General features: G+C 51.5%; 1 protein-coding gene across 1 annotated transcript in view; it reads left to right on the top strand.

Moving 5' to 3' along the window:
* Positions 1–22,648, top strand: part of LOC119952944 (unconventional myosin-IXb) — a 136,948-nt gene that overhangs the window by 61,104 nt on the left and 53,196 nt on the right. The window contains exons 3-5 of the mRNA XM_038776582.1: positions 15,971–16,065; positions 17,923–17,985; positions 20,676–20,775. Coding sequence (XP_038632510.1) covers positions 15,971–16,065; positions 17,923–17,985; positions 20,676–20,775 — 258 coding nt within the window. The remainder of the gene's footprint in view (positions 1–15,970; positions 16,066–17,922; positions 17,986–20,675; positions 20,776–22,648) is intronic.

A 22,648-nucleotide genomic window follows, 5' to 3' on the forward strand; every position in this document is an offset into this window, starting at 1 on the left:
TGAGGGATTCAAAATCCTGAGGGCCTAAACAGAGGAGCTCGGGACAGACTCTTCCCATTGGTGGAAGGATAGAGAGCAAGGGGGTATTAAATTAAAGTAATTGGCAAAAGAAACAATGGTGACCTGAGGAGAACAGCCTTTTCATGCAGCGAGTGATCAGGGCCTGGAATGTACTGTAGGAGTGTGGGGTGGTGGCAGGTTCGATTGAGGTTTCAAGACGGAATTTAATTACGACCTGGAAGAGGAAGAACGTGCAGGGTTACAGGAGAAGGTGGGGGAGTAGCAGTAGGTAAATTGGCCCTACGCATAGCCAGTTGCAGACATGATGGGATGAATGGCCTACTTCTGTGTTGGAACAATTCTGGGACTCTGAGAATCCTGAGTCTTCAGAACCCAGGTACCAGGGTCTGGCCCTCTCCAATGTCGGGATCATTGATTCTTATCCCTTGGGAGATTGGTCCGCGTTTGCAACAAGGCCTCAGTTTACTCTCTGACAACCAATGTTTCAAAATCCCTGTCGGTGTTTTAGCTTGTAAGTGTGTGCCAATCCTGGGTTACTGCCACTCCAGTATCCTCATACCATCTGTCTATTGCAGGGACAAATACTGGCCGTGCACAGTAACAACATTTTTACAATGAAAATGTATTTTTATTGAAGTTTGCAAATCTCATGTCAAACCAGAAGAGAAAGGAAAGCCATGGGGTATCAATGCAAAACAGGCACAGCACATAACAGAAGCCACGGGCAGCATGGGAACCCAAAAGACCAGATGAGTTGGGGACAATATCCCTAACGTGTACCTACCATTGGATACAAGACACGTCTGCACCAAAGCAAGGCACAGTCAACAGCACAGGGCTACGTCATAGCATAGCTTCAAAAACAAATAACAGAGGAATGAAAAAAACCCCGAGCTAAGGGGGAATTACACTGACTTCCACAATGCAATCAAACTCTCTTTCCAGGCCCAAGACAGAGCAGACAACCATCCAACAGCAAACAGCCTGTCTGGGCCTAAAAAGAAAAAAAAAAGCACAGATGCTCTGAATCCAAATTAAAAGGAAAAATCGGGAAAAAGTCCCCGAAACTGGTCAGCTGTAACTGGGGGGAATCTTCCTTGATCACAGCGAGGGCAATCCAAACCTACTAATTCCAACCCTCCACAACAAAAAGGTGCCTGGCTGATTTTTAAAAACAAACTAAATCCAGGTTGGCATGAGCCCATTGCCAATCCTGGGTTACTGCCACTCCTGGATTACTGCCACTCCTGGATTACTGCCACTCCTGGATTACTGCCACTGGCCCTGGCCAGCTGGCCAGACCTTGCGCCTGGAACCTGGGGCCTTGAAGACGCTGCTGGCGTGGCTGGTCCGTGCTGTGCCATCAATTTGCTTCATGTTTTTCTCTGGCAGGGATCCTTTTCGGCACTTGAGGGGTTAATGGATGCTGGCTCTGTTCTGTGTGGGCATCCTCGGGAATTGGGAGAAAACAGGAGTTTAATTTGATCGCAGGATAATTAGAGACAGGCTAGTTTTGGGCGACTGGTGCTGGAGATATGTAATCATAAGGAAATTGGAGCCTTAAAGCCTTGTAACTTGTAGCTTATTTCAAAGTGTCTCAACTTCCGATGTGAGTAAGCAGATGATTGGCATGGGTGGGGGAGGGGAGGAGGGTGCATATTCCTTCCCCGTGTTCGATGGGTCTTTTCCCATATTTGGAGAGCGGTGATGAAGCAGGAGATTGGCAAGTCTCTCATTGATTTGCCTCCCCATACAGTTTATAATTTAATCCAGATGGGCTTTTATTTTATTTGGGTCCTTATTTTGTGCTGGGCTGTTATTACTGAGGGCATGTAATGATTAAAAGGGATCTAAATTTAAAAATAGTCTGACTGTGTGACCCGCCTTGTATTCTCTCAATGAATGTGTCGGGGGATATCGCTGAAGCCTGGACAATGCTACGAGCTGCTCTGTAACCCCAATGACTGCAAAGTTCCCGAGAGCAGCAACTCTGGCCGCAAAGAGAACAAAAAGGCTGTTCAGTTTGAGGCAACGTTCACCCTCTGAATGAAATGGGAGGCTCCTGGGTGAATGCAGTGCGCGCGCAGGGCAGGGGTTAGGGGGTTGCCAACTCTGATTGGAGGCAACCCTAGAGTGTGGTGAAATGAGAATCTGATTTACGGGGTAGGGCGCGCGAGGCCGGGGTGGTGGCGGTGGGGGCCGGGTAGCATGGGCAGAGTGATCGGGGTGCGGGGCGGGGTAGGGGGGGGTTGTACAGGTGAACATTGCAGATCCTGTGCCAGGAGCGGGAAGCTTTCCGAAAATAGCTGAAATGGTCCACTGCCTCAGCGGTGTATGGGATCTTGCTCTGCGTTGTAGTGGAGCCTTGTGTTTGGGATCTTGCTGTGTGCTCCCCAGGTGCATTGCATGTAGGGTTTCGCTCTTGCCCCTCTCGGATTGCTGGGCGTGGGAACCTGTTGGCCTTCTCTCATCGCTACCAATGACTACAGTTTAAAAGTGATTCATTCCATTGTCGGGCTCTGAATCAGACCAAGGATATGACTACATGTTCTTGCAGTGAGAGGGAGGGTGTCCTTCTCGAGCTCTCTCTATTTCACTCTGTGCCCATTGAGAATTTTTTTCTTCCACAGCGAAGGTCAGGAAGGTGGTGCCTGGGAAGCCGGGGGGCGGGGGGAGCAGATTCAGCAGGAACTTTCCAAAGGGAATTGGATAAATACTTGAAAAAGAGAAAGTTGCAAGGCTCTGGGGGAAAGGTCAGGGTGAGGGGAAGTAATTGGACCGCTCTCTCAAAGAGCTAGCACAGGGACAATGGGCTGAACCACCTCATTCTGAGCTGTTAAGCTTTTATGACTGGTGCGAGCCACTCATACAATACCAATGTGAATTATGCTTTTCTTTAGTTGAGCGTTGGCCATGTGCTGTTTGGTGGGTGTACACAGTCACTGAATGTTTTATTTGTTCATGGGACGTGGAGGTTGCTGGCAAAGTCAGGCATTTATTGCTCGTCGTGGATAGTGCAGCACAGTGGCTCCTGTATGCTGTGATGACACAGCTAGTGATCAGTTAGAAGTTGGGTCACTGCCCTTTTTCATCTGATTGTCAGACGAAATGTCTGCTCCCCGGCTCCCACTGACCGTCTCCTCCTGACCAAACATCAATTCCACCTTCGCTTTACTCTCTTGTAAGTCCGTACTTTGGACAGCTCGGCTGTGTGCCCAACCCTGCTCTTTCTCGTGCCTCTCCCCACTGCCTCCCCCAGGCTGAAATATCGCAACCATCCTGGCTCTGTGTGGGGGAGGGGGCCCATCCTCGACCAATCGCCATTGATTGAGCCTTCGACCCACAGAGAGGTTACAGCCCATTGTGTCTGCGCCAGCCAAAAAGCAGAGTAGAGAGAAACTAGCCGCTCATTTTAAACTCCTTTTCCGGCATCTGATCTGCAGTCTTATAGGTTACGGCGCTTCAGATGCAGGTCCGAGTACCTGTTAAAATGAGTCCAACATTTCCGTCTCAACCACCATCTTAGGCGGTGAATTCCAAACACCCACCACTCTCAAAGAGTGGAAGGTTTTTTCTTCATTTCTTCATATCCCCTCTAATCCTTCTACCAACCGCCTTAAACCTATGCCCCCTGGTAATTGACCCCTCAGCTAGGGGAGATAAATCTATCTTGTTTATCCTATCTAGGCCCCTCCATCATTTTGTAAAGCTCAATTAGCTCACCCCTTCGCCACGTCTTTTCTAAGGAGAACCACCCCAGCCTATCCAGTCTCTCCTCAGCTGCAATTTTCAAACCCCGGCAACGTTCTTGTAAATCTCCTCTGCACACTCTCTCTCCAGAGCGATGATGTCATTCGTGGAATGTGATGACCAGACCTGTACACAAAATTCCCAGCTGTGGCCTAACCAGTCTTTTATACAGTTCCAGCGTTACATCTCTGCTTTTGTATTCAAACCGCGTCCAATAATGGAAAGAATTCCATGTGCTTTCTTTTCTTTTCTCCTTTTAAAAAAAATAAATAAATTTTGAGTACCCAATTCATTTTTTTTCCAAGTAAGGGGCGATTTAGCGTGGCCAATCCACCTACCTTGCACATCTTTGGGTTGTGGGGGCGAAACCCACGCAAACGTGTGCAGACTCCACACGGACAGTGACCCAGAGCCGGGATCGAACCTGGGACCTCGGCGCCGTGAAGCAGCAGTGCTGACCACTGCGCCACCACGCTGCCCCCATGTGCTTCCTTGACCACCTCTCCTGCCACCTTCGAGACCTGTGGACATGCACTCTAAAGTCTCTCACCTCATCAACCCCCCTCAATATCTTCCCCCGTTCATGGAGCGTCCCTTCCTCAGTTTGTGCTCCCCAAGTGTGTTACCTCACTCACACTTTTCCTGATTTGAGTTCCACCTGCCATTTCTCAGCCCATTCAACTAGATCATCGATATCATTCTGGAGTTGACAGCTATCCTCTTCAATATATAATTGGATACTCTAAATTTATTATTTTTAAAAAAAGTGTGGATGCCTGTTCTGTGCTTGCATCATCCGTATTACAACAATGACTTGTATTTATTTTGAGGTTTTTGTGTACGGTGGTACAGTGGTTATATTACAGGATTTGTTACCCAGAAAGTGGGAATTTAAATCCCACAAGGCAATCTTGAAAAATTTGGATTCTGGAACCGCAAAGCAGAAATCAATTAAAGCAGCCATGGTGCTACTGGCTTAACTGGGCCGCTGATCTTCAGAGAGGAAAAGCTACTGTTCATCCCCAGCGTAACTCCAATGCCACACCAATGTGACTGACTCTTAATGTGTCCTCCGAAGTAGCCTAGGAAGCCACTTGACTTTATCAAATCTTCTCCAGGTGACTAGGGACTGACAATTAAAGCCAGCCTTTCTAGCAACTCCCACACCTTGAAAATTAATTTTTAATAAAAGATGTTTGCCATCCCACTCAGTTTGGCAAGTAGCATATACAGGGGCCCTGAGCGTAGCTTACAGAGTGCGGCTTTAACTGAATGGGAGTTTGGTGAGTGAGGGATGGAGTCCAGTGAGGGGTGGAGAAGGACGTACTCCTTTCTTTCTTTCACTTTTTTCACCTTCAATGTTTGTTTCTTACATGGGTGCAGCGGAAGAAGCTGATTGGTGAGTAACTGCTAAGTTAATCTACTTCTAATAAGTAGTTTATAAAGTTAAGGTAGGGAAGGGCAGCATGGCTGAGTGGAGTGTGCTTCCTGTGAAATGTGGGAAGTCTTGGACACACCAGGTGTCCTAGACAAACGCATCTGCACTGGTTTCAAAAGCTTGAGCTCCCAAGATTCAGAACACGAGCAGCGGCTGGAGTCACTGTCGTGCATTTATGAGGCTGTGAACTACATGGACAGCACTTTTGGAGGTGGTCACACTGCGGGTTAGGAGCGTGCAGGCAGAGAGGGAATGGCTGACCATTGGGCTGTCTTTTTTGTAAATAAATTTAGAGTACCCAATTCATTTTACCCAATTAAGGGGCAATTTAGCGTGTCCAATCCACCCAGCCTGCACGTCTTTGGGTTGTGGGGGCGAAACCCACGCAAAGACGGGGAGAATGTGCAAACTCCACACGGACAGTGACCCAGAGCCGGGATCGAACCTGGGACCTCAGCGCCATGAGGCAGCAGGGCTAACCCACTGCGCCACCGTGCTGCCCACCATTGGGCTGTCTTAAGAGAACCAGGCAGGCAGTGTAGGAGTCTTCTGATTTGATGTTGCTCACTCACTGGTTTCCCATTTTGGGTATTTGTGAGGGTGACGGCTGTTCTGAGGAATGCAGCAGGAGCCAAGTCCATGGAACCACGGTTGACACAGCTGCATTGGTGGGGAGAGAGAGAGAGAGAGCGTGGAAGAGCAATAGTGATCGCAGATTAGTTATTTAGGGGAACAGACGGGTATTTCTGTTGCTGTAAACATGACACCAGGATGGTATGATGCCCTCCTAGTGCCAGCGTCAGGGATGCCACTGAGCAACTGCACGACATTTCCTCTGGGTGAGGATGAGCTACCAGAGGTTATGGTTCACATTGGTGCCACCGATGAAGACAGGAAGCGGGATGAGATGCTGGAAACAGGTTTGGGGAAGTTAGGAAAATTAAAATGCAGCAACCTCAGGATTACTCTGTATCACACGCGGGTGAGAAAGCACTGGGAGCGACTGAGAACAAGGCTGGAGACCTGGGGTAGCAGGAAGGGCATCAGATTTCTGAGGCAGTGGGACATGTACAAGATGGATGGGTTGGACTAACACCCTTGCGCAGAGATTTGCTGGTGTTGTTCAGGACAGTTTAATCTAGATCGACAGGGGGATGGGAATGTGAGATTGGAAGGAAGCAAAACTGGTAAAGGGAAGTAGAAAAGTAGTGAGTGAAATTAGAAGGCAAGTGGGAGGAAACCGGAGCACCCGGAAGAAACCCACGCAGACACAGGAAAAACGTGCAAACCCACACAGACAGTCACCCAAGGTCAGAATTGAACCCGGGTCCCTGGCGCTGTGAGACAGCAGTGCCAACACTGTGCCACTGTGCCAATCTTTTTCCTTGTTCAGTGGGTATGATTCAATGGCCATTGCAGAGATGTGGTTACAGGGTGACCAGGACCGGGAACTAACTTTGGGGATGTTTGTCATATAGGAAGGATAGACGGAAGGGAAAAGGAGGTGGGGTAGCACTGTTAATAACGGATGAGATCAGTACAATAATGAGAGTGGATCTTAGATCGAGGGATTAAGGTCACAATCTGTTTGGGTGGAGCTAAGAAACAGCAAGGGGCAGCAAACTTTCAGAGTAGTTTATAGGCCCCCAAACAGCAGTGGTGATTTTGGGCATGGTATAAATCTGGAAAATAGAGCTAAATGTAACGTGGGTAACACAGTAATGATGGGCAATTTTAATTTACATGCAGGCTGGGTAGGAGGGCAGCACGGTGGCACAGTGGTTAGCACTGCTGCCTCACGGCACTGAGTACCCGGGTTCGACCCCGATCCCGGGTCACTGCCCATGCGGAGTTTTCACATTCTCCCCGTGTCTGCGTGGGTCTCACCCCCACAACCCAAAAAGATGTGCAGCGTTGATGAATTGGCCACGTTAAATTGCCCCTTAATTAAAAATAATTGATTTTTTAAAAATGTAGGCTGGGTAGTCTAATTTGTACTATTGCTGCGGAGAATGCATTACTGGAATGTGTGCGAGATGGGTTTCTGGAGTAGTATATTGAGGAACCGACTAGGTATCGGGCTATTTTAGATTTATTGTTATCTAATAAGAAAGGGCTAATTAATAACCTTACTGTAAAGAGCCATTAGGCAATAGTGACCATAATGTTGCATTAAGTTTGAATGTGATAGTTCATTCTGAAACTAGGATCCTGAACTGAGGAAAGGAAATTATGAAGGTGTAAGGGGAAAGTTGGCTATGGTGGATTGGGAAAATACACCAAAAGATTTGATGGTGGACAGGCAATGGCTAGTATTTAGAGAAGTGTTACATGGTCTCCAATAAATATACATTCCTCTAAGGTACAAAAACCCAACAGGATTTGTGGAGAACAAAAGAGGTTAAAGTTTGAATTATAACAAAGGAAGTGGTTGATAAGATTTCCAGGAAAAAGGGCAACACGGTGGCACAGTGGTTAGCACGGCTGCCTCACGGCACTGAGGTCCCAGTTTTGATCCTGGCTCGAGGTCACTGTCCGTGTGGAGTTTGCATATTCTCCCCGTGTTTTGCGTGGGTTTCGCCCCCACAATCTAAAGGTGTGCAGGAAAGGTGGATTGGCCACGCTAAATTGCCCCTTAATTGGGAAAAAATGAATTGGGCTCTCTAAACTTATATTTCAGGAGAAGTGGGAAGCCCGAGTATTGGGGACAATTGAGAATCCTGCAATGGAGGACTAAGAAACTGATTAAGAAAGGGAAAAGAGAATATGACCTGTAGCGAGAAATATAAAGGCGGATTAAAAAACTTATTGAGGTATATGAAAAGGAAAAGATTAGTTGGGACAGATGTGGGTACTTACAGATGGAGGCAGGATAATTTATAGTGCAGAACAGGGAAACGGTAGAGAAACGAAACAGTTACTTTGTGCATATCGTTATGTAGGAAGATGCAAAAACTCTCCTAGAAATACTAGGTGACCTAAAGGACTTGTGAAAATGAGGAACTGATGAGGGAATGAGGCATAAATAAAGAGGTGGTGCTCAAAAGATTAATTAGATTGAAGGTTGATGAATCTCCTGGACCGATTGAACTACATGCCAGAGTGTTGAAGGAGGAGTCGAGAGAGAGAGAATGGATGCATTGGTGGGTATCATTCAAAATTCTTCAAAAGTAGCAAATGTAACCTCGCTACTTAAGAAGGGAGGAAGAGGGAGAGAATGGAGAACTACAGACCTGTTAGTTTGAGGTCAGTAGTAGGGAAAAGGTTGGAATCTATTATAATTGGTGTGACAGGGCGGCACGGGTTAGCACTGCTGCCTAGGGTGCTGAGAACCCAGGTTCGATCCCGCCTCCGGGTCACTGTGTGTGGAGTTTGCACATTCTCCCCGTGTCTGCATGGGTTTCACCCCCACAACCTAAAGATGCGCAGCTTAGGTGAATTGGCCACGCTAAATTGTCCCTTAATTGTAAAAAATAATTGGGTACTCTAAATTTATTTATTTTTTCAAATAATTGGTGTAATCATTGGACATTTAGAGAAAAAAATTGTAAAATTGTGCAGAGTCGACATGGATTCATGAAAGGGTTTGACAAACCTGTTGGAGTTTTTTCAGGATGTTACTTGTACAATAAAGCAAGGAGAACTAGTAGATGTGATGTATTTGGATCTTCAGAAGGCTTTTGGTGAGGTCCCACACAGAAGGTTAGCACAGTTGCTTCACAGCTCCAGGGTCTCAGGTTCGATTCCCGGCTGGGTCACGGTCTGTGCGGAAACTGCACGTTCTCCCTGTGTCTGCGTGGGTTTCCTCCGGGTGCTCCGGTTTCCTCCCACAGTCCAAAGATGTACAGGTTAGGTGGATTGGCCACGATAAATTGTCCTTGGTGTCCAAAAAAGGTGAGCTGGGGTTACGGGGATATGGTGGAGGTGTGGTCTTAAGTAGGGTGCTCTTTCCAAAAGCTGGTGCAGACTCGATGGGCCGAATGGCCTCCTTTTGCACTGTAAATTCTATGATTCAAGAGGACTTGAAAAGCCTAGGTGAATGGACTAGGACATGGTGATGGAATATAAGTGTGAGGCATCCACTTTAGTAGAAAAATCAAAAAGACAGAACATTTTTGTAAATGGTGAGAGATTGGGGAGCTTTGATGTCCAAAGGGACCTGGGTGTCTTTGTTCATGAATCACTAAAAGCGAGTATGCAGGCACAGGAAGCAATTAGGAAGGCAAATGGGATGTTGGCCTTCATCGCAAGCGAGTTTGAGTACAGGATTAAGGATGTCTTGGCTGCAGCTGTATAGAGCCTTGATGAGACTGCACCTGGAGTATTGTGCCCCGTTTCGGGTCAGCTTGTGTAAGGAGAGAGTGCAACAGACGTTCTCCAGACTAATCCATGGGATGGCGGGATTGTTTTATGAGGAGAGATTGAGGAGACTGGGTCTGCGTTCTCCAGAAGAATTCTTCTTGTAGAATTAGAGGTGATTTCATTGAAATTTATTTTTAAAAATCTTACAGAGCGGGAATGAGTTACAGACTGGAATCTAATCGAGGGCTTCGAGGTGGTTTATATATAGAATAACAGATACCCGGGAGTGAGTTACAGACTGGAATCTAATCAAGGGGTTCGGGGTGGTTTATATATAGAATAACAGATACCCGGGAGTGAGTTACAGACTGGAATCTAATCGAGGGGTTCAGGGGTTTATATATAGAATAACCGATACCCGGGAGTGAATTACAGACTGGAATCTAATCAAAGGGTTCAGGGGGTTTATATATAGAATAACAGATACCCGGGAGTGAGTTACAGACTGGAATCTAATCGAGGGGTTCAGGGTGGTTTATATATAGAATAACAGATACCCGGGAGTGAATTACAGACTGGAATCTAATCGAGGGGTTCAGGGTGGTTTATATATAGAATAACAGATACCCGGGAGTGAGTTACAGACTGGAATCTAATCGAGGGGTTCGGGTGGTTTATATATAGAATAACAGTCCAAAGATGTGCAGGTTAGGTGAATTGGCCATGATAAATTGCTCTTAGTGACCAAAAAGGTTAGGAGGGGTTATTGCGTTATGGGGATAGGGTGGAAGTGAGGGCTTAAGTGGGTCGGTGCAGACTCGATGGGCCGAATGGCCTTCTGCACTGTATGTTTTGTGTGTGATACGGGGACATGCAGGGGGACATGCATAGTTCCCCTGACTTGGGGGATCTAGAACCAGGGGAACACAGTCTCAGAATAAGGGGTGAATCTTTGGAATTCTCTATCCCAAGGGGCCTTTGGGAGTTCAGTCATTGAGTATGTTTAAGACAGAAATTGACAGATTTCTGGAGACTATTGACATTGAGGGATGTGGGGATAATGCGGGGAAAATTGCGGTGAGGTACACAATCAGCCATGACTTGTCTGGGGGAGCAGGCTCTGGGGGACTGCCTCGTGCTCTTATTTCCTATGTTCCTCTGTTCTTTCATTCCAGAATTAACGATGCCCCCTCCCTCCCTCCCATCCAGTTCTTCCTCTAATTTGCCCCAATCTCAACAAACGCCAGGGTTTTCATGCTCTCAGGATGTCATGTGACCTCTGTGTAGGTGCGCTCTAACTCATTAAACCGTGTCGGGGCAGCACGGTAGCATGGTGGTTAGCATAAATGCTTCACAGCTCCAGGGTCCCAGGTTCGATTCCCGGCTGAGTCACTGTCTGTGTGGAGTCTGCACGTCCTCCCCGTGTGTGCGTGGGTTTCCTCCGGGTGCTCCGGTTTCCTCCCACAGTCCAAAGATGTGCGGGTTAGGTGGATTGGCCATGCTAAATTGCCCGTAGTGTAAGGTTAATGGGGGGATTGTTGGGTTACGGGTATAGGGTGGATACGTGGGTTTGAGTAGGGTGATCATTGCTCGGCACAACATCGAGGGCCGAAGGGCCTGTTCTGTGCTGTACTGTTCTATGTTCTATGTGTGACGGAGGGAAGAATTACTGCAGTGGAAAGTATTCTTGACATCATGATTGCCATTATTGATTGACATTTCAGGAAACTCGTGGCTGGGGTCAGGTGGGTTGGACGTAGTTTACAACAGAGGAAGGAGTCAAGGGGCCGGTTTTAAGGGGAATGTTTGAGGAATGGAGGGTATTGGGAGATTGAATGTGGGGCCCAGTGCCTGATGGGATGGCTGCCAGTGGTAGAGTGAAGGGAGGAGAGATGTTGGAGGAGGAAAGGGGAACTGGGTGATTGGGTAGATCTGGAGGGGGAGAACCGAGGTGAGAGTGTGAAGAGTTTGAGAATTTATGTGAGATTCTTGAACAGGACAAACCAGGAAGTACTAGTAACAATCCCAGAAGCCCAGGGAAGTACAGCCAATGACCAACAGGACCTCTGATATTTCTGATCCCCAACTCGGGGAATAATGTTCTTTCTACTTTTCTCCACTTGTGTCGAATGAATTTTGTTATGTACACCAATATTGAGGTACTGTGTCCATCGCCAGTAGAAACTAAAAAACAATTATATATCATTTATATTTTTAAAAAGTCACCAAAGATTTGGAAGCAGAAGAAAGAACCCCATCCCCAGCCATTGATACAGTTACACTGTAATCCACAAATGACCAGATTTACTGAGTTTAGTTTTACATTTACCATAGATATATTGGAACTCATGACTTCTCGATTTTATGTTCGGTACCATAACCACTACACTACTTAAAACCACTACCACTAAATTATCATAAGCTCTACTGTAACCCTACCATAACCATCCAACTACCATAACCTCTACCATAACCACTACACGACTATAACCTCTACCATAACAACTACACTACCATAACAACTACACTACCACAACCAGTACACCATCGACAAGGTGGCACACTGGTTAGCACTGCTGCTTCACAGCACCAGAGAACAGGGTTCAGTTCCAGCCTCGGTGTCTGTACGGAATTTGCACGTTTTCCCTGTGTCTGGATGAGTTTCCTCCGGCTGCTCCAGTTTCCTCCCTCGGTCCAAAGATGTGCAGGGTAGGTGGATTGGCCATGATCAGTGGGAGGGTTTTGAGGATAGGGCAGGGGCATGGATCTAGGTAGAATGTTCTTTCAGAGGGTTGATGCAGAGTCGAAGGGCCGAATGGCCACCTCCTGCACTTTAGGGATTCTATGGATATATCATAATCATAACCACTGCACTGTCGTAACTTCTACCATTTAAAAATTTTTAAAAACTAAATTTAGAGTACCCAATTTTTTTCTCCAATCAAGGGGCAATTTAGCGTGGCCAATCCACCTACCCTGCACATCTTTGGGTGGTGGGGGTGAAACCCACTCAAACACGGGGAGAATGTGCAAACTCCACACAGACAGTGACCCAGGGCCGGGATCGAAACCCGGGGCCTCAGCGCCGCAGTCCCAGTGCTAACCACTGTGCCACCATGCTGCCCCGTAACCTCTACCATAACCACAAAACGACTGTAACCAGTACACTATCATACGGCCAAAGGTGCTGCATTATTGTAACCTCTACCATAACCACTGCACCTGCATAACCATAACACTACCATGACCACGACCACAACTCTGCACTATCGTACCCACTACACGATGTCCTTTAGGGAAGGGAATCTGCCGTCCTTACCAGGTCTGGCCTGCATGTGACTCCAGACCCACAGCAATGTGGTTGTCTCTTACATGCCCTCTGAAATGGCCCAGCAAAGCCATTCAGCTATGTCCAACTGCTACAAAGTCGACAAAACACAAAATGAAACCTGAAGGACAACCCAGCATCGACCTAGGGACCGGAAACAGCAACGGCAAATCCGGCCCTGTTGACCCTGCAAGGTTCTCCTGATTGGCACCCGGGGCCTTGTGCCGCAATTGGGAGAGCTGTCTGACAGACTAGTCAACCAACAGCCTGACATGGTCATACTCACAGAATCATACAGGTAACGTCCCAGGCACCACTCTCACCATCCCTGGGTCATGCCTGTCCCACCAGCAGGACAGACCCAGCAGAGGTGGCGACACGGTCGGGAGGGAGTTATCCAGGGATTTCTCAGCATAGACTTCAGAAGCCATGAAGTCTCATGGCACCAAGTCAAACATGGGCAAGGAAACCTCTTGCTGATTACCACATACTGCTGCCAATAACAAACCCCCCCGCCGCCCCCCCCGCACCTTTCCCACCCCCAGCTGATGAATCACTCCTCCCTGTTGAACACCACTTGGAGGAATTGCTGAGGGTGGCAAGGGCACAGAATGTATTCTGGGCGGGGGACTTCAATGCCCATCATCAAGAGTGCCCCTTAGTGTCCAAAGGTTAGGTGGGATTCCGGGGATAGGGAATGGGTCTAAGCAGGGTGGCAGTGAGGGCTTAAGTGGGTCGGTGCAGACTCGATAGGCCGAATGGCCTCCTTCTACACTGTAGGGATTCTATGATTCTGTATTGCAGCGGCATTATTCCGGCAATAGAACATACAGTGCAGAAGGAGGCCATTCGGCCCATCGAGTCTGCACCATAGTACTAAAGACGTGCTGCGCCCCTAGCCAGGCTGTTCCAGTACAGCTACAACACTGGCATCCACCTGGCAATGTGGAAAATTGCCCAGGTATGTCCTGTACACAAGAAACAGAGCACATGTTTCTACTGTCCCATCAGTCCATTCTCGATCATCAGTAAAGTGATGGAAGGGGTCATCAACAGCTCAATCTAGTGGCATTTACTTAGCAATAACCTCATGGATGCTCAGTTTGGGTTCCGCCAGGATCACTCAGCTCCTGACTTCATTCCAGCCTTGGTCCAATCATGGACGAAAGGGCTGAATGCCAGAGGTGAGGTGAGAATGACCGTCCTTGACATCAAGGCAGCATTTGACTGAGTATGGCATCAAGGTGTCCAAGCTAAACAAGTCAATGGGAATCAGGGGAAAATTCACCATTGATTGGAGTTAAACCCGGTTCAAAGGAGGTTGTGGTGGTTGGAGGTCAATCATCTCAGCTCCAGGAGATCGCTGCAGGAGTTCCTCAGGGTGGTGACCTTCCCAACCATCTTCAGCAACTTCATCAATGATCTCTCTTCCATCATAAGGTCAGAAGTGGGGATGTTTGCGGATGACTGCATAATGTTCAGGACCATTCATGACTCCTCAGATAGTGAAACAGTCCATGACCGAATTGAGCAAAATCCAGACAAGTGGCAATTAACAGTCGTGCCAGACAAGTGCCAGGAAATGACCATCTCCAACAAGAGATAATATAACAATCACCACATGACATTCAATGGCAGTGCCATCGCTGAACCCCCCCTACTATCAACGTACTGGGGGTTACCATTGATCAGAAACTGAACTGGACCAGCCATGTTAACACTGGTTACAAGAGCAGGTCAGAGTCTAGGAGTTGTGAGTAACTCACCTCTTGAATTGCCAAATCCTGTCCACCAGCTACAATGCACAAGTCAGGAGTGTGATGCAATACTCTCCACTTGCCTGGATGAGTGCAGTTCCAACAAGACTCGAGGTTTATAAGATAATATTTTAGTGGGGCAGCACGGTGGCACAGTGGTTAGCACTGTTGCCTCATAGTGCTGAGGACCCGGGTTCGATCCCGGCCCTGGGTCACTGTCCGTGTGGAGTTTGCACATTCTCCCCGTGTCTGCGTGGGTTTCGCCCCCACAACCCAAAGATGTGCAGGGTAGGTGGATTGGCCATGCTAAATTGCCCCTTAATTAGAAAAATTGAATTGGGCCCTCTAAATTTATAAAACAAAAAGAAGCTCGACACCATCCAGGACAAAGCAGTCAGCTTGATTGGTACCCCTTTCACAAATATTAACATCCTCCACCACCGACGAATAGTGACAGCCGTGTGCGCCATCTACAAGATGCACTGCAGCAACTCACCAAGGATCCAGGGACAGCACCTTCCAAACCCCTGACTGCCGCCATTCAGAAGGACAAGGGCAGCAGATACCTGGGAACCCCACCACCTGGAGGTTCCCCTCCAAGTCACTTGCCATCCTGACTTGGAAATATATCGGCCGTTCCTTCACTGTCACTGGGTCCAAATCCTGGAACTCCCTCCCTAACGCCACTGTGGGGTATCTGTGCTTCAGTGGCTGCAGCAGTTCAAGGAGGCAGCTCCACTACGACCTTTTCAAGGGCAATTCGGGATGGGCAATAAATGCTGGTCTAGCCAGCGACACCCACATCCTGTACAACGAATAAAAGCTACCAGAACCGCTCACTACCATGCATGAGACATTTGTGAGTGTTTATATTCTGACTTGTGTTTTAGTCATTCGACACAAGTTGGGTTGAATTCGTAACAATGATTCAAGGTGAGGACCATTTGTTCCAATTTGCCGAAGTAAAAATAGAAAGATCTGCACAGGCCCGTCTTTTAAGCCGATAGAATATGTGGAAAAGAAAACGTAGTTTTCCGGTTTATTGAATGTTTTCTTTACTTGAAATTGTGTGTGGAAAAAGGCTGTCACGTGGAGAGGCAACAGAGAGGAAAGAGTGAGCGGGGGGGGGGGGGGGGGGGGGGGAAATGGAGAGAGCTGGGGGGCGGGAAGAGGATATTGGGAGGGGGGAGTAATGGAGAGGCGGGATGCAGTGGGATAGGGAGGGGGTGCGGAGCGGGAGTGAGATCGGTTGGGGAATGAGGAAGGTGTCCTTTTGTCCGAGTGCATCAGGTGATGGTCGCGTGCTCACTCTCTGTCAGCGACGGACAGCTCGATGAATTCACATTTTCTCTGTTTCCCCCCCCCCCCCAACAGGCCTTCGGGAATGCAAAAACTGCGCACAACAACAATTCCAGCAGATTTGGCAAATTTATTCAGGTCAATTACTTAGAAAATGGACTCGTCAGAGGGTGAGTGTGACCCCGTGACCTTCAGATTTACTTATTTGACATAACATGGAGGAGGAGATGGTGTGAATCAAGTTGTTTATCAGCAAACCTATTCAACTGTACGGGGAGGGGGGGTCGAAGACCGAGGGGGCGGGGGGCAGCCAAACACTCTTGTGAGGCCCCGGGCTGGTCTTCCCCCATCACTGCGGGGCGTGGTTGTGGGGAGGGGTTGTGGGGAGGGGAGGGGTTTTGGGGGTGGGTGTGGGGAGGGGAGGGGTTGTTCTCCAACACGCGCGCACTCGTTCTCCAACACGCGCGCACTCGTTCTCCAACACGCGCGCACTCGTTCTCCAACACGCGCGCACTTGGGTTGTGGGGGTGAGACCCACACAGACACGGGGAGAATGTGCAAACTCCACATGGACAGTGTCCCAGAGCCGGGATCGAACCCGGGACCTCGGCGCCGTGAGGCAGCAGGGCTAACCCACTGCGCCACCGTACTGCCCCTGCCCTCTCTCTGACACATGCGTTCTCTTTCCCTGTGTCTCTGAAACACATGCTCCCTCTCTCTGACACCCCCCTCTCTCTCTCTCTCTGACACCCCCCCCCTCTCTCTCTCTCTCTGACACCCCCCTCTCTCTCTCTCTCTCTCTCTCTCTCTGACACCCCCCCTCTGACACGCCCCCTCTCTCTCTGAAACCACCCTCTCTCTCTCTCTCTCTCTCTCTGACACCCCCCTCTGACAAGCCCCCTCTCTCTCTGACACCTCCCCTCTGACACGCCCCCCTCTCTCTCTGACACAACTCCTCTCTCTCTCTCTCTCTCTCTCTGACACAACTCCTCTCTCTCTGACACAACTCCTCTCTCTCTCTCTCTCTCTCTGACACCCCCCCCTCTGACACGCCCCCTCTCTCTCTGACACCCCCCTCTCTCTCTGACACCCCCTCTCTCTCTGACACCCCCCTCTCCCTCTGACACGCCCCCTCTCCCTCTGACACACCCCCTCTCCCTCTGACACGCCCCCTCTCCCTCTGACATGCCCCCTCTCCCTCTGACACGCCCCCTCTCCCTCTGACACGCCCCCTCTCCCTCTGACACCCCCTCTCTCTCTGATACCCTCTCTGTCTCTGACACGCCCCCCTCTCTCTAACACGCCCCTCTCTCTGACACGCCCCCTCTCCCTCTGACACCCTCTCCCTCTGACACCCCCCCTCTCTCTCTGACACCCCTCTCTCTCTGACACCCCCCCGCTCTCTCTCTCTCTCTCTCTGTCATGCCCCCTCTCCCTCTGACACCCCCTCTCCCTCTGACACCCCCCTCTCCCTCTGACACCCCCCTCTCCCTCTGACACCCCCCCTCTCCCTCTGACACCCCCCTCTCTCTCTGACACCCCCCCTCTCTCTGACACCCCCCTCTCTCTCTGACACCCCCCTCTCTCTCTGGCACATTTTCTATCTCTCTTTCTCTGACACTCCTTCCCTGGCACATTCTCTCTCTCTGGCACATTCTCTCTCTCTCTCGCTCTCTCTCCCCCTCTGACACTCCCTCTCGCTTTCGTCTACTTTCCCCCTCCCCATCTCTCTGACATTTTCCCTATCTCTTTCTCACTCTCCCTCTCTCACTGACACACCATCTCTCTCTCTGACACACACATTATGTTCCACCTCCGATACCAGTACCTCCATCACATTCACACCTCCTTGTTTTGAGTTTGATGTCTGTGCATTTTGGATGGGGGGGGGCGGTTTTCACACTTGGGACAGTTGATGGTGTCACACTCGTGTGGCAAGACTTCCACACCTCCTTTCCTGGCCATTTGCTGCAATCTCTCTGTTCACTGCGTTTGGATTAACGTTCTCTCACTCTCTCTTTTGCCAGGGCTGTTGTGGAGAAATACCTCCTGGAAAAGTCCCGCCTAGTGTCCCAGGAGGCCGATGAGAGGTAAGATTAGGCTGATGGAGTCAGTGACCCCATGACCTTCTGCCAAGTAACCCCAGATGACCTTCTGTCAGGGAGCGATCTGATTGGTGAAGCAAAATGGCCATTTCAGACCAGATGTTGGACATCAAAGTCCGAGACGGTGTCGGTTCGACATTTTTAATGAGTGACCAGGCTGGGGGGGGGGGGGGGGGGTGTGAAAGGTGGGATCTGTGAACATGTCTCTGTCTCATTGTCCCTGTCACTGAATCTCACTCCGGTGTCTTTGCTGCTTTGATCCGGAATGTCGTTTGGAAACTCAGTCTCTTTTCAGGCTGGACATTCGGCGGGGGGGGTGGGGGGGGTGTTCCACTCTGGTTTATCTCACTTGTTTATGATTCTTCCCCCTCCTCTCCTGCTGCTTGCGGACCTGAGTTTGTATAGCACCCACAACGTCATGGAGCATTGCAAGGTGCCTCCTTGCTGGGGTGCCCGCCCCACGGCCAGGCGACCGTTCCAGGCCCATCAGTCCTGATCTGCGTATGGCGAGGGTGGCACCTGGTCACAGGGCAGTCCGATCGCACATTGTTCGAACCGGAGTGTGAGATTGGTACTGTGCCAGCCTCAATCTCTTGTGCCCAGCACACCAGAGTTATCCCGATTAACAATGTAAGCGTCACTAAAGCTCAGTGGCTCTCTGTCCTTGGAATAAATGTTCATATTTTTATTCACTGACCTCTCTGACCTGAGCTTCACCAACAGCAATTTCCTACAATCTCTCCCTCTTTCTTCCCCTCTCCTTCCCCTCCTCTCCTTCCCCTCTCCTCCCTTCCCCTCTCCTCCCTTCCCCCCTCCTTCTCCCTCCCCATCTCCCCTCCCTCCCCATCTCCCCCTCCCTCCCCATCTCCCCTTCCCTCCCCATCTCCCCTTCCCTCCCCATCTCCCCTTCCCTCCCCCTCCCTCCCCATCCCCATCTTCCCTTCCCTCCCCCTCCCCATCTCCCCTGCCCTCCCCCTCCCCATCTCCCCTTCCCTCCCCCTCCCTCCCCATCTCCCCCTCCCTCCCCATCTCCCCCTCCCTTCCCCTCCCCATCTCTCCTTCCCTCCCCCATCCACATCTCCCCTTCCCTCCCCCCTCCCCATCTCCCCTTCCCTCCCCATCTCCCCTCCCCTCCCCATCTCCCCTTCCCTCCCCATCTCCCCTTCCCTCCCCATCTCCCCTTCCCTCCCCATCTCCCTTTCCCTCCCCATCTCCCCTTCCCTCCCCATCTCCCCTTCCCTCCCCATCTCCCCTTCCCTCCCCATCTCCCCTTCCCTCCCCATCTCCCCTCCCTCCCCATCTCCCCTTCCCTCCCCATCTCCCCCCTCCCTCCCCATCTCCCCCTCCCTCCCCATCTCCCCTCCCTCCCCATCTCCCCTCCCTCCCCATCTCCCCCTCCCTCCCCATCTCCCCCTCCCTCCCCATCTCCCCCTCCCTCCCCCATCTCCCCCTCCCTCCCCATCTCCCCCTCCCTCCCCATCTCCCCCTCCCTCCCCATCTCCCCCTCCCTCCCCATCTCCCCCTCCCTCCCCATCTCCCCTCCCTCCCCATCTCCCCCTCCCTCCCATCTCCCCCTCCCTCCCCATCTCCCCCCCTCCCCATCTCCCCCTCCCCTCCCCATCTCCCTTTCCCTCCCCCTCCCCATCTCCCTTTCCCTCCCCCTCCCCATCTCCCTTTCCCTCCCCCTCCCTCCCCATCTCCCCCTCCCTCCCCATCTCCCCCTCCCTCCCCATCTCCCCCTCCCTCCCCATCTCCCCCTCCCTCCCCATCTCCCCCTCCCTCCCCATCTCCCCCTCCCTTCCCCTCCCCATCTCTCCTTCCCTTCCCCATCTCCCCTTCCCTCCCCCTCCCTCCCCATCTCCCCTTCCCTCCCCCTCCCCATCTTCCCTTCCCTCCCCCTCCCCATCTCCCCTGCCCTCCCCCTCCCCATCTCCCCATCTCCCCCCTCCCTCCCCATCTCCCCCCTCCCTCCCCATCTCCCCCCTCCCTCCCCATCTCCCCCCTCCCTCCCCATCTCCCCCTCCCTCCCCATCTCCCCCTCCCTCCCCATCTCCCCCTCCCTCCCCATCTCCCCCTCCCTCCCCATCTCCCCCTCCCTCCCCATCTCCCCCTCCCTCCCCATCTCCCCCTCCCTCCCCATCTCCCCCTCCCTCCCCATCTCCCCCTCCCTCCCCATCTCCCCCTCCCTCCCCATCTCCCCCTCCCTCCCCATCTCCCCCTCCCTCCCCACCTCCCCCTCCCTCCCCACCTCCCCCTCCCTCCCCACCTCCCCCTCCCCCTCCCTCCCATCTCCCCCTCCCTCCCCATCTCCCCCTCCCTCCCCATCTCCCCCTCCCTCCCCATCTCCCCCTCCCTCCCCATCTCCCCCTCCCTCCCCATCTCCCCCTCCCTCCCCATCTCCCCCTCCCTCCCCATCTCCCCCTCCCCCCCCCTCTCCCCCTCCCTCCCCCTCCCTCCCCATCTCCCCTTTCCTCCCCATCTCCCCTTCCTCCCCCTGCCCTTCTTCCCCCTCCTCCCCCTGCCCTTCTTCCCCCTCCTCCCCCTCCCCCTCCCCTCTGTCCTCCTCGCTTACCCCTTCCATCCTTCCTCCCTCCCTCCTCCCTTCCCTCTCCCTTCTCCCCTCCCTCTCCCCCACCCTCCCTCTTCACCTCCAACCCCACCCTCCCCCCACACAGGAACTACCATGTATTTTACTACTTGCTGATGGGGGCGAGTGTGTCAGAGCGACGAGATTTCCACCTGAAACAGCCGGAAGATTATTACTACCTCAATCAGGTAGGTTGACAATTCCATAACCAACAGGAAAGCTGCAGAATAACAATGAGCAGAAAAGATAGAAAGACACTTCCCTGATATTCCCATCCCGGAGACACTGCCCGGATATTTCCATCCCGGAGACACTGCCCGGATATTCCCATCCCGGAGAGAGACACTGCCCGGATATTCCCATCCCGGAGAGACACTGCCCGGATATTCCCATCTCGGAGAGAGATACTGCCCGGATATTCCCATCCCGGAGAGACACTGTACTGATATTCCCATCCCGGAGAGAGATACTGCCCTCATATTTCCATCCCGGAGAGACACTGCCCGGATATTCCCATCCCGGACAGACACTGTCCTGATATTCCCATCCCGGAGAGACACTGTACTGATATTCCCATCCCGGGGAGAGACACTTCCCGGATATTCCCATCCCGGAGAGAGACACTGCCCGGAGAGACACTGCCCGGATATTCCCATCCTGGAGAGAAACTGTCCTGATATTCCCATCCCGGAGAGAGACACTGCCCGGATATTCCCATCCCGGAGAGAGATACTGCCCTGATATTCCCATCCTGGAGAGAGATACTGCCCTGATATTCCCATCCCGGAGAGACACTGCCCTGATATTCCCATCCCGGAGAGAGACGCTGTCCGGATATTCCCATCCCGAAGAGAGACCCTGTCCGGATATTCCCATCCCAGAGAGAGACACTGCCCTGATATTCCCAACCCGGAGAGAGACAGTGCCCTGATATTCCCATCCCGGAGAGAGACACTGCCCTGATATTCCCATCTCAGAGACGCTGCCCTGATTTTCCCATCGCGGAGACACTGCCCGATTTTCCCATCTCGGAGAGAGACTCTGTCTGGATATTCCCATCCCGGAGAGAGACTGTCCGGATATTCCCATCTCGGAGACACTGCCCTCATATTAACATCCCAAAGAGAGATACTGCCTGGATATTCCCATCCCGGAGTGAGACACTGCCCTGATATTCCCATCCCGGAGTGAGACACTGCCCTGATATTCCCATCCCGGAGAGACGCACTGGCTGACACTGTCCAGATATTCCCATCCCGGAGAGAGACTCTGCCCGGATATTCCCATCCTGGAGAGAGACTGCCCTGATATTCCCATCCCGGAGAGACGCACTGCTTGATATTCCCATCCTGGAGAGACGCACTGCCTGATATTCCCATCCCGGAGAGATGCACTGCCTGATATTCCCATCCCGGAGAGACGCACTGCCTGATATTCCCATCCCGGAGAGACAGTGCCCTGATATTCCCATCCCAGAGAGACACACTGCCTGATATTCCCATCCCGGAGAGACAGTGCCCTGATATTCCCATCCCGGAGAGACAGTGCCCTGATATTCCCATCCCGGAGAGACAGTGCCCTGATATTCCCATCCCGGAGAGACAGTGCCCTGATATTCCCATCCCGGAGAGACAGTGCCCTGATATTCCCATCCCGGAGAGACAGTGCCCTGATATTCCCATCCCGGAGAGACGAACTGCCTGAGATTCCCATCCCGGAGAGACGCACTGCCTGATATTCCCATCCCGGAGAGACGCACTGCCTGATATTCCCATCCCGGAGAGACGCACTGCCTGAGATTCCCATCCCGGAGAGACGCACTGCCTGATATTCCCATCCCGGAGAGACGCACTGCCTGATATTCCCATCCCGGAGAGACGCACTGCCTGATATTCCCATCCCGGAGAGACGCACTGCCTGATATTCCCATCCCGGAGAGACGCACTGCCCAGATTCAGTGTCCTTGAGGATGTCCATCTCCCAGGCTCATTGCCCAGACTGCGCCAGAAAGTAGCTCGCCGCGGCTTAGCGTGGCTAATAAAGCCGGGTGACCCCGGTCCC

This window comes from Scyliorhinus canicula, chromosome 18, assembly GCF_902713615.1.
Source record: "Scyliorhinus canicula chromosome 18, sScyCan1.1, whole genome shotgun sequence".
Taxonomy (NCBI): Eukaryota; Metazoa; Chordata; class Chondrichthyes; order Carcharhiniformes; family Scyliorhinidae; genus Scyliorhinus; species Scyliorhinus canicula.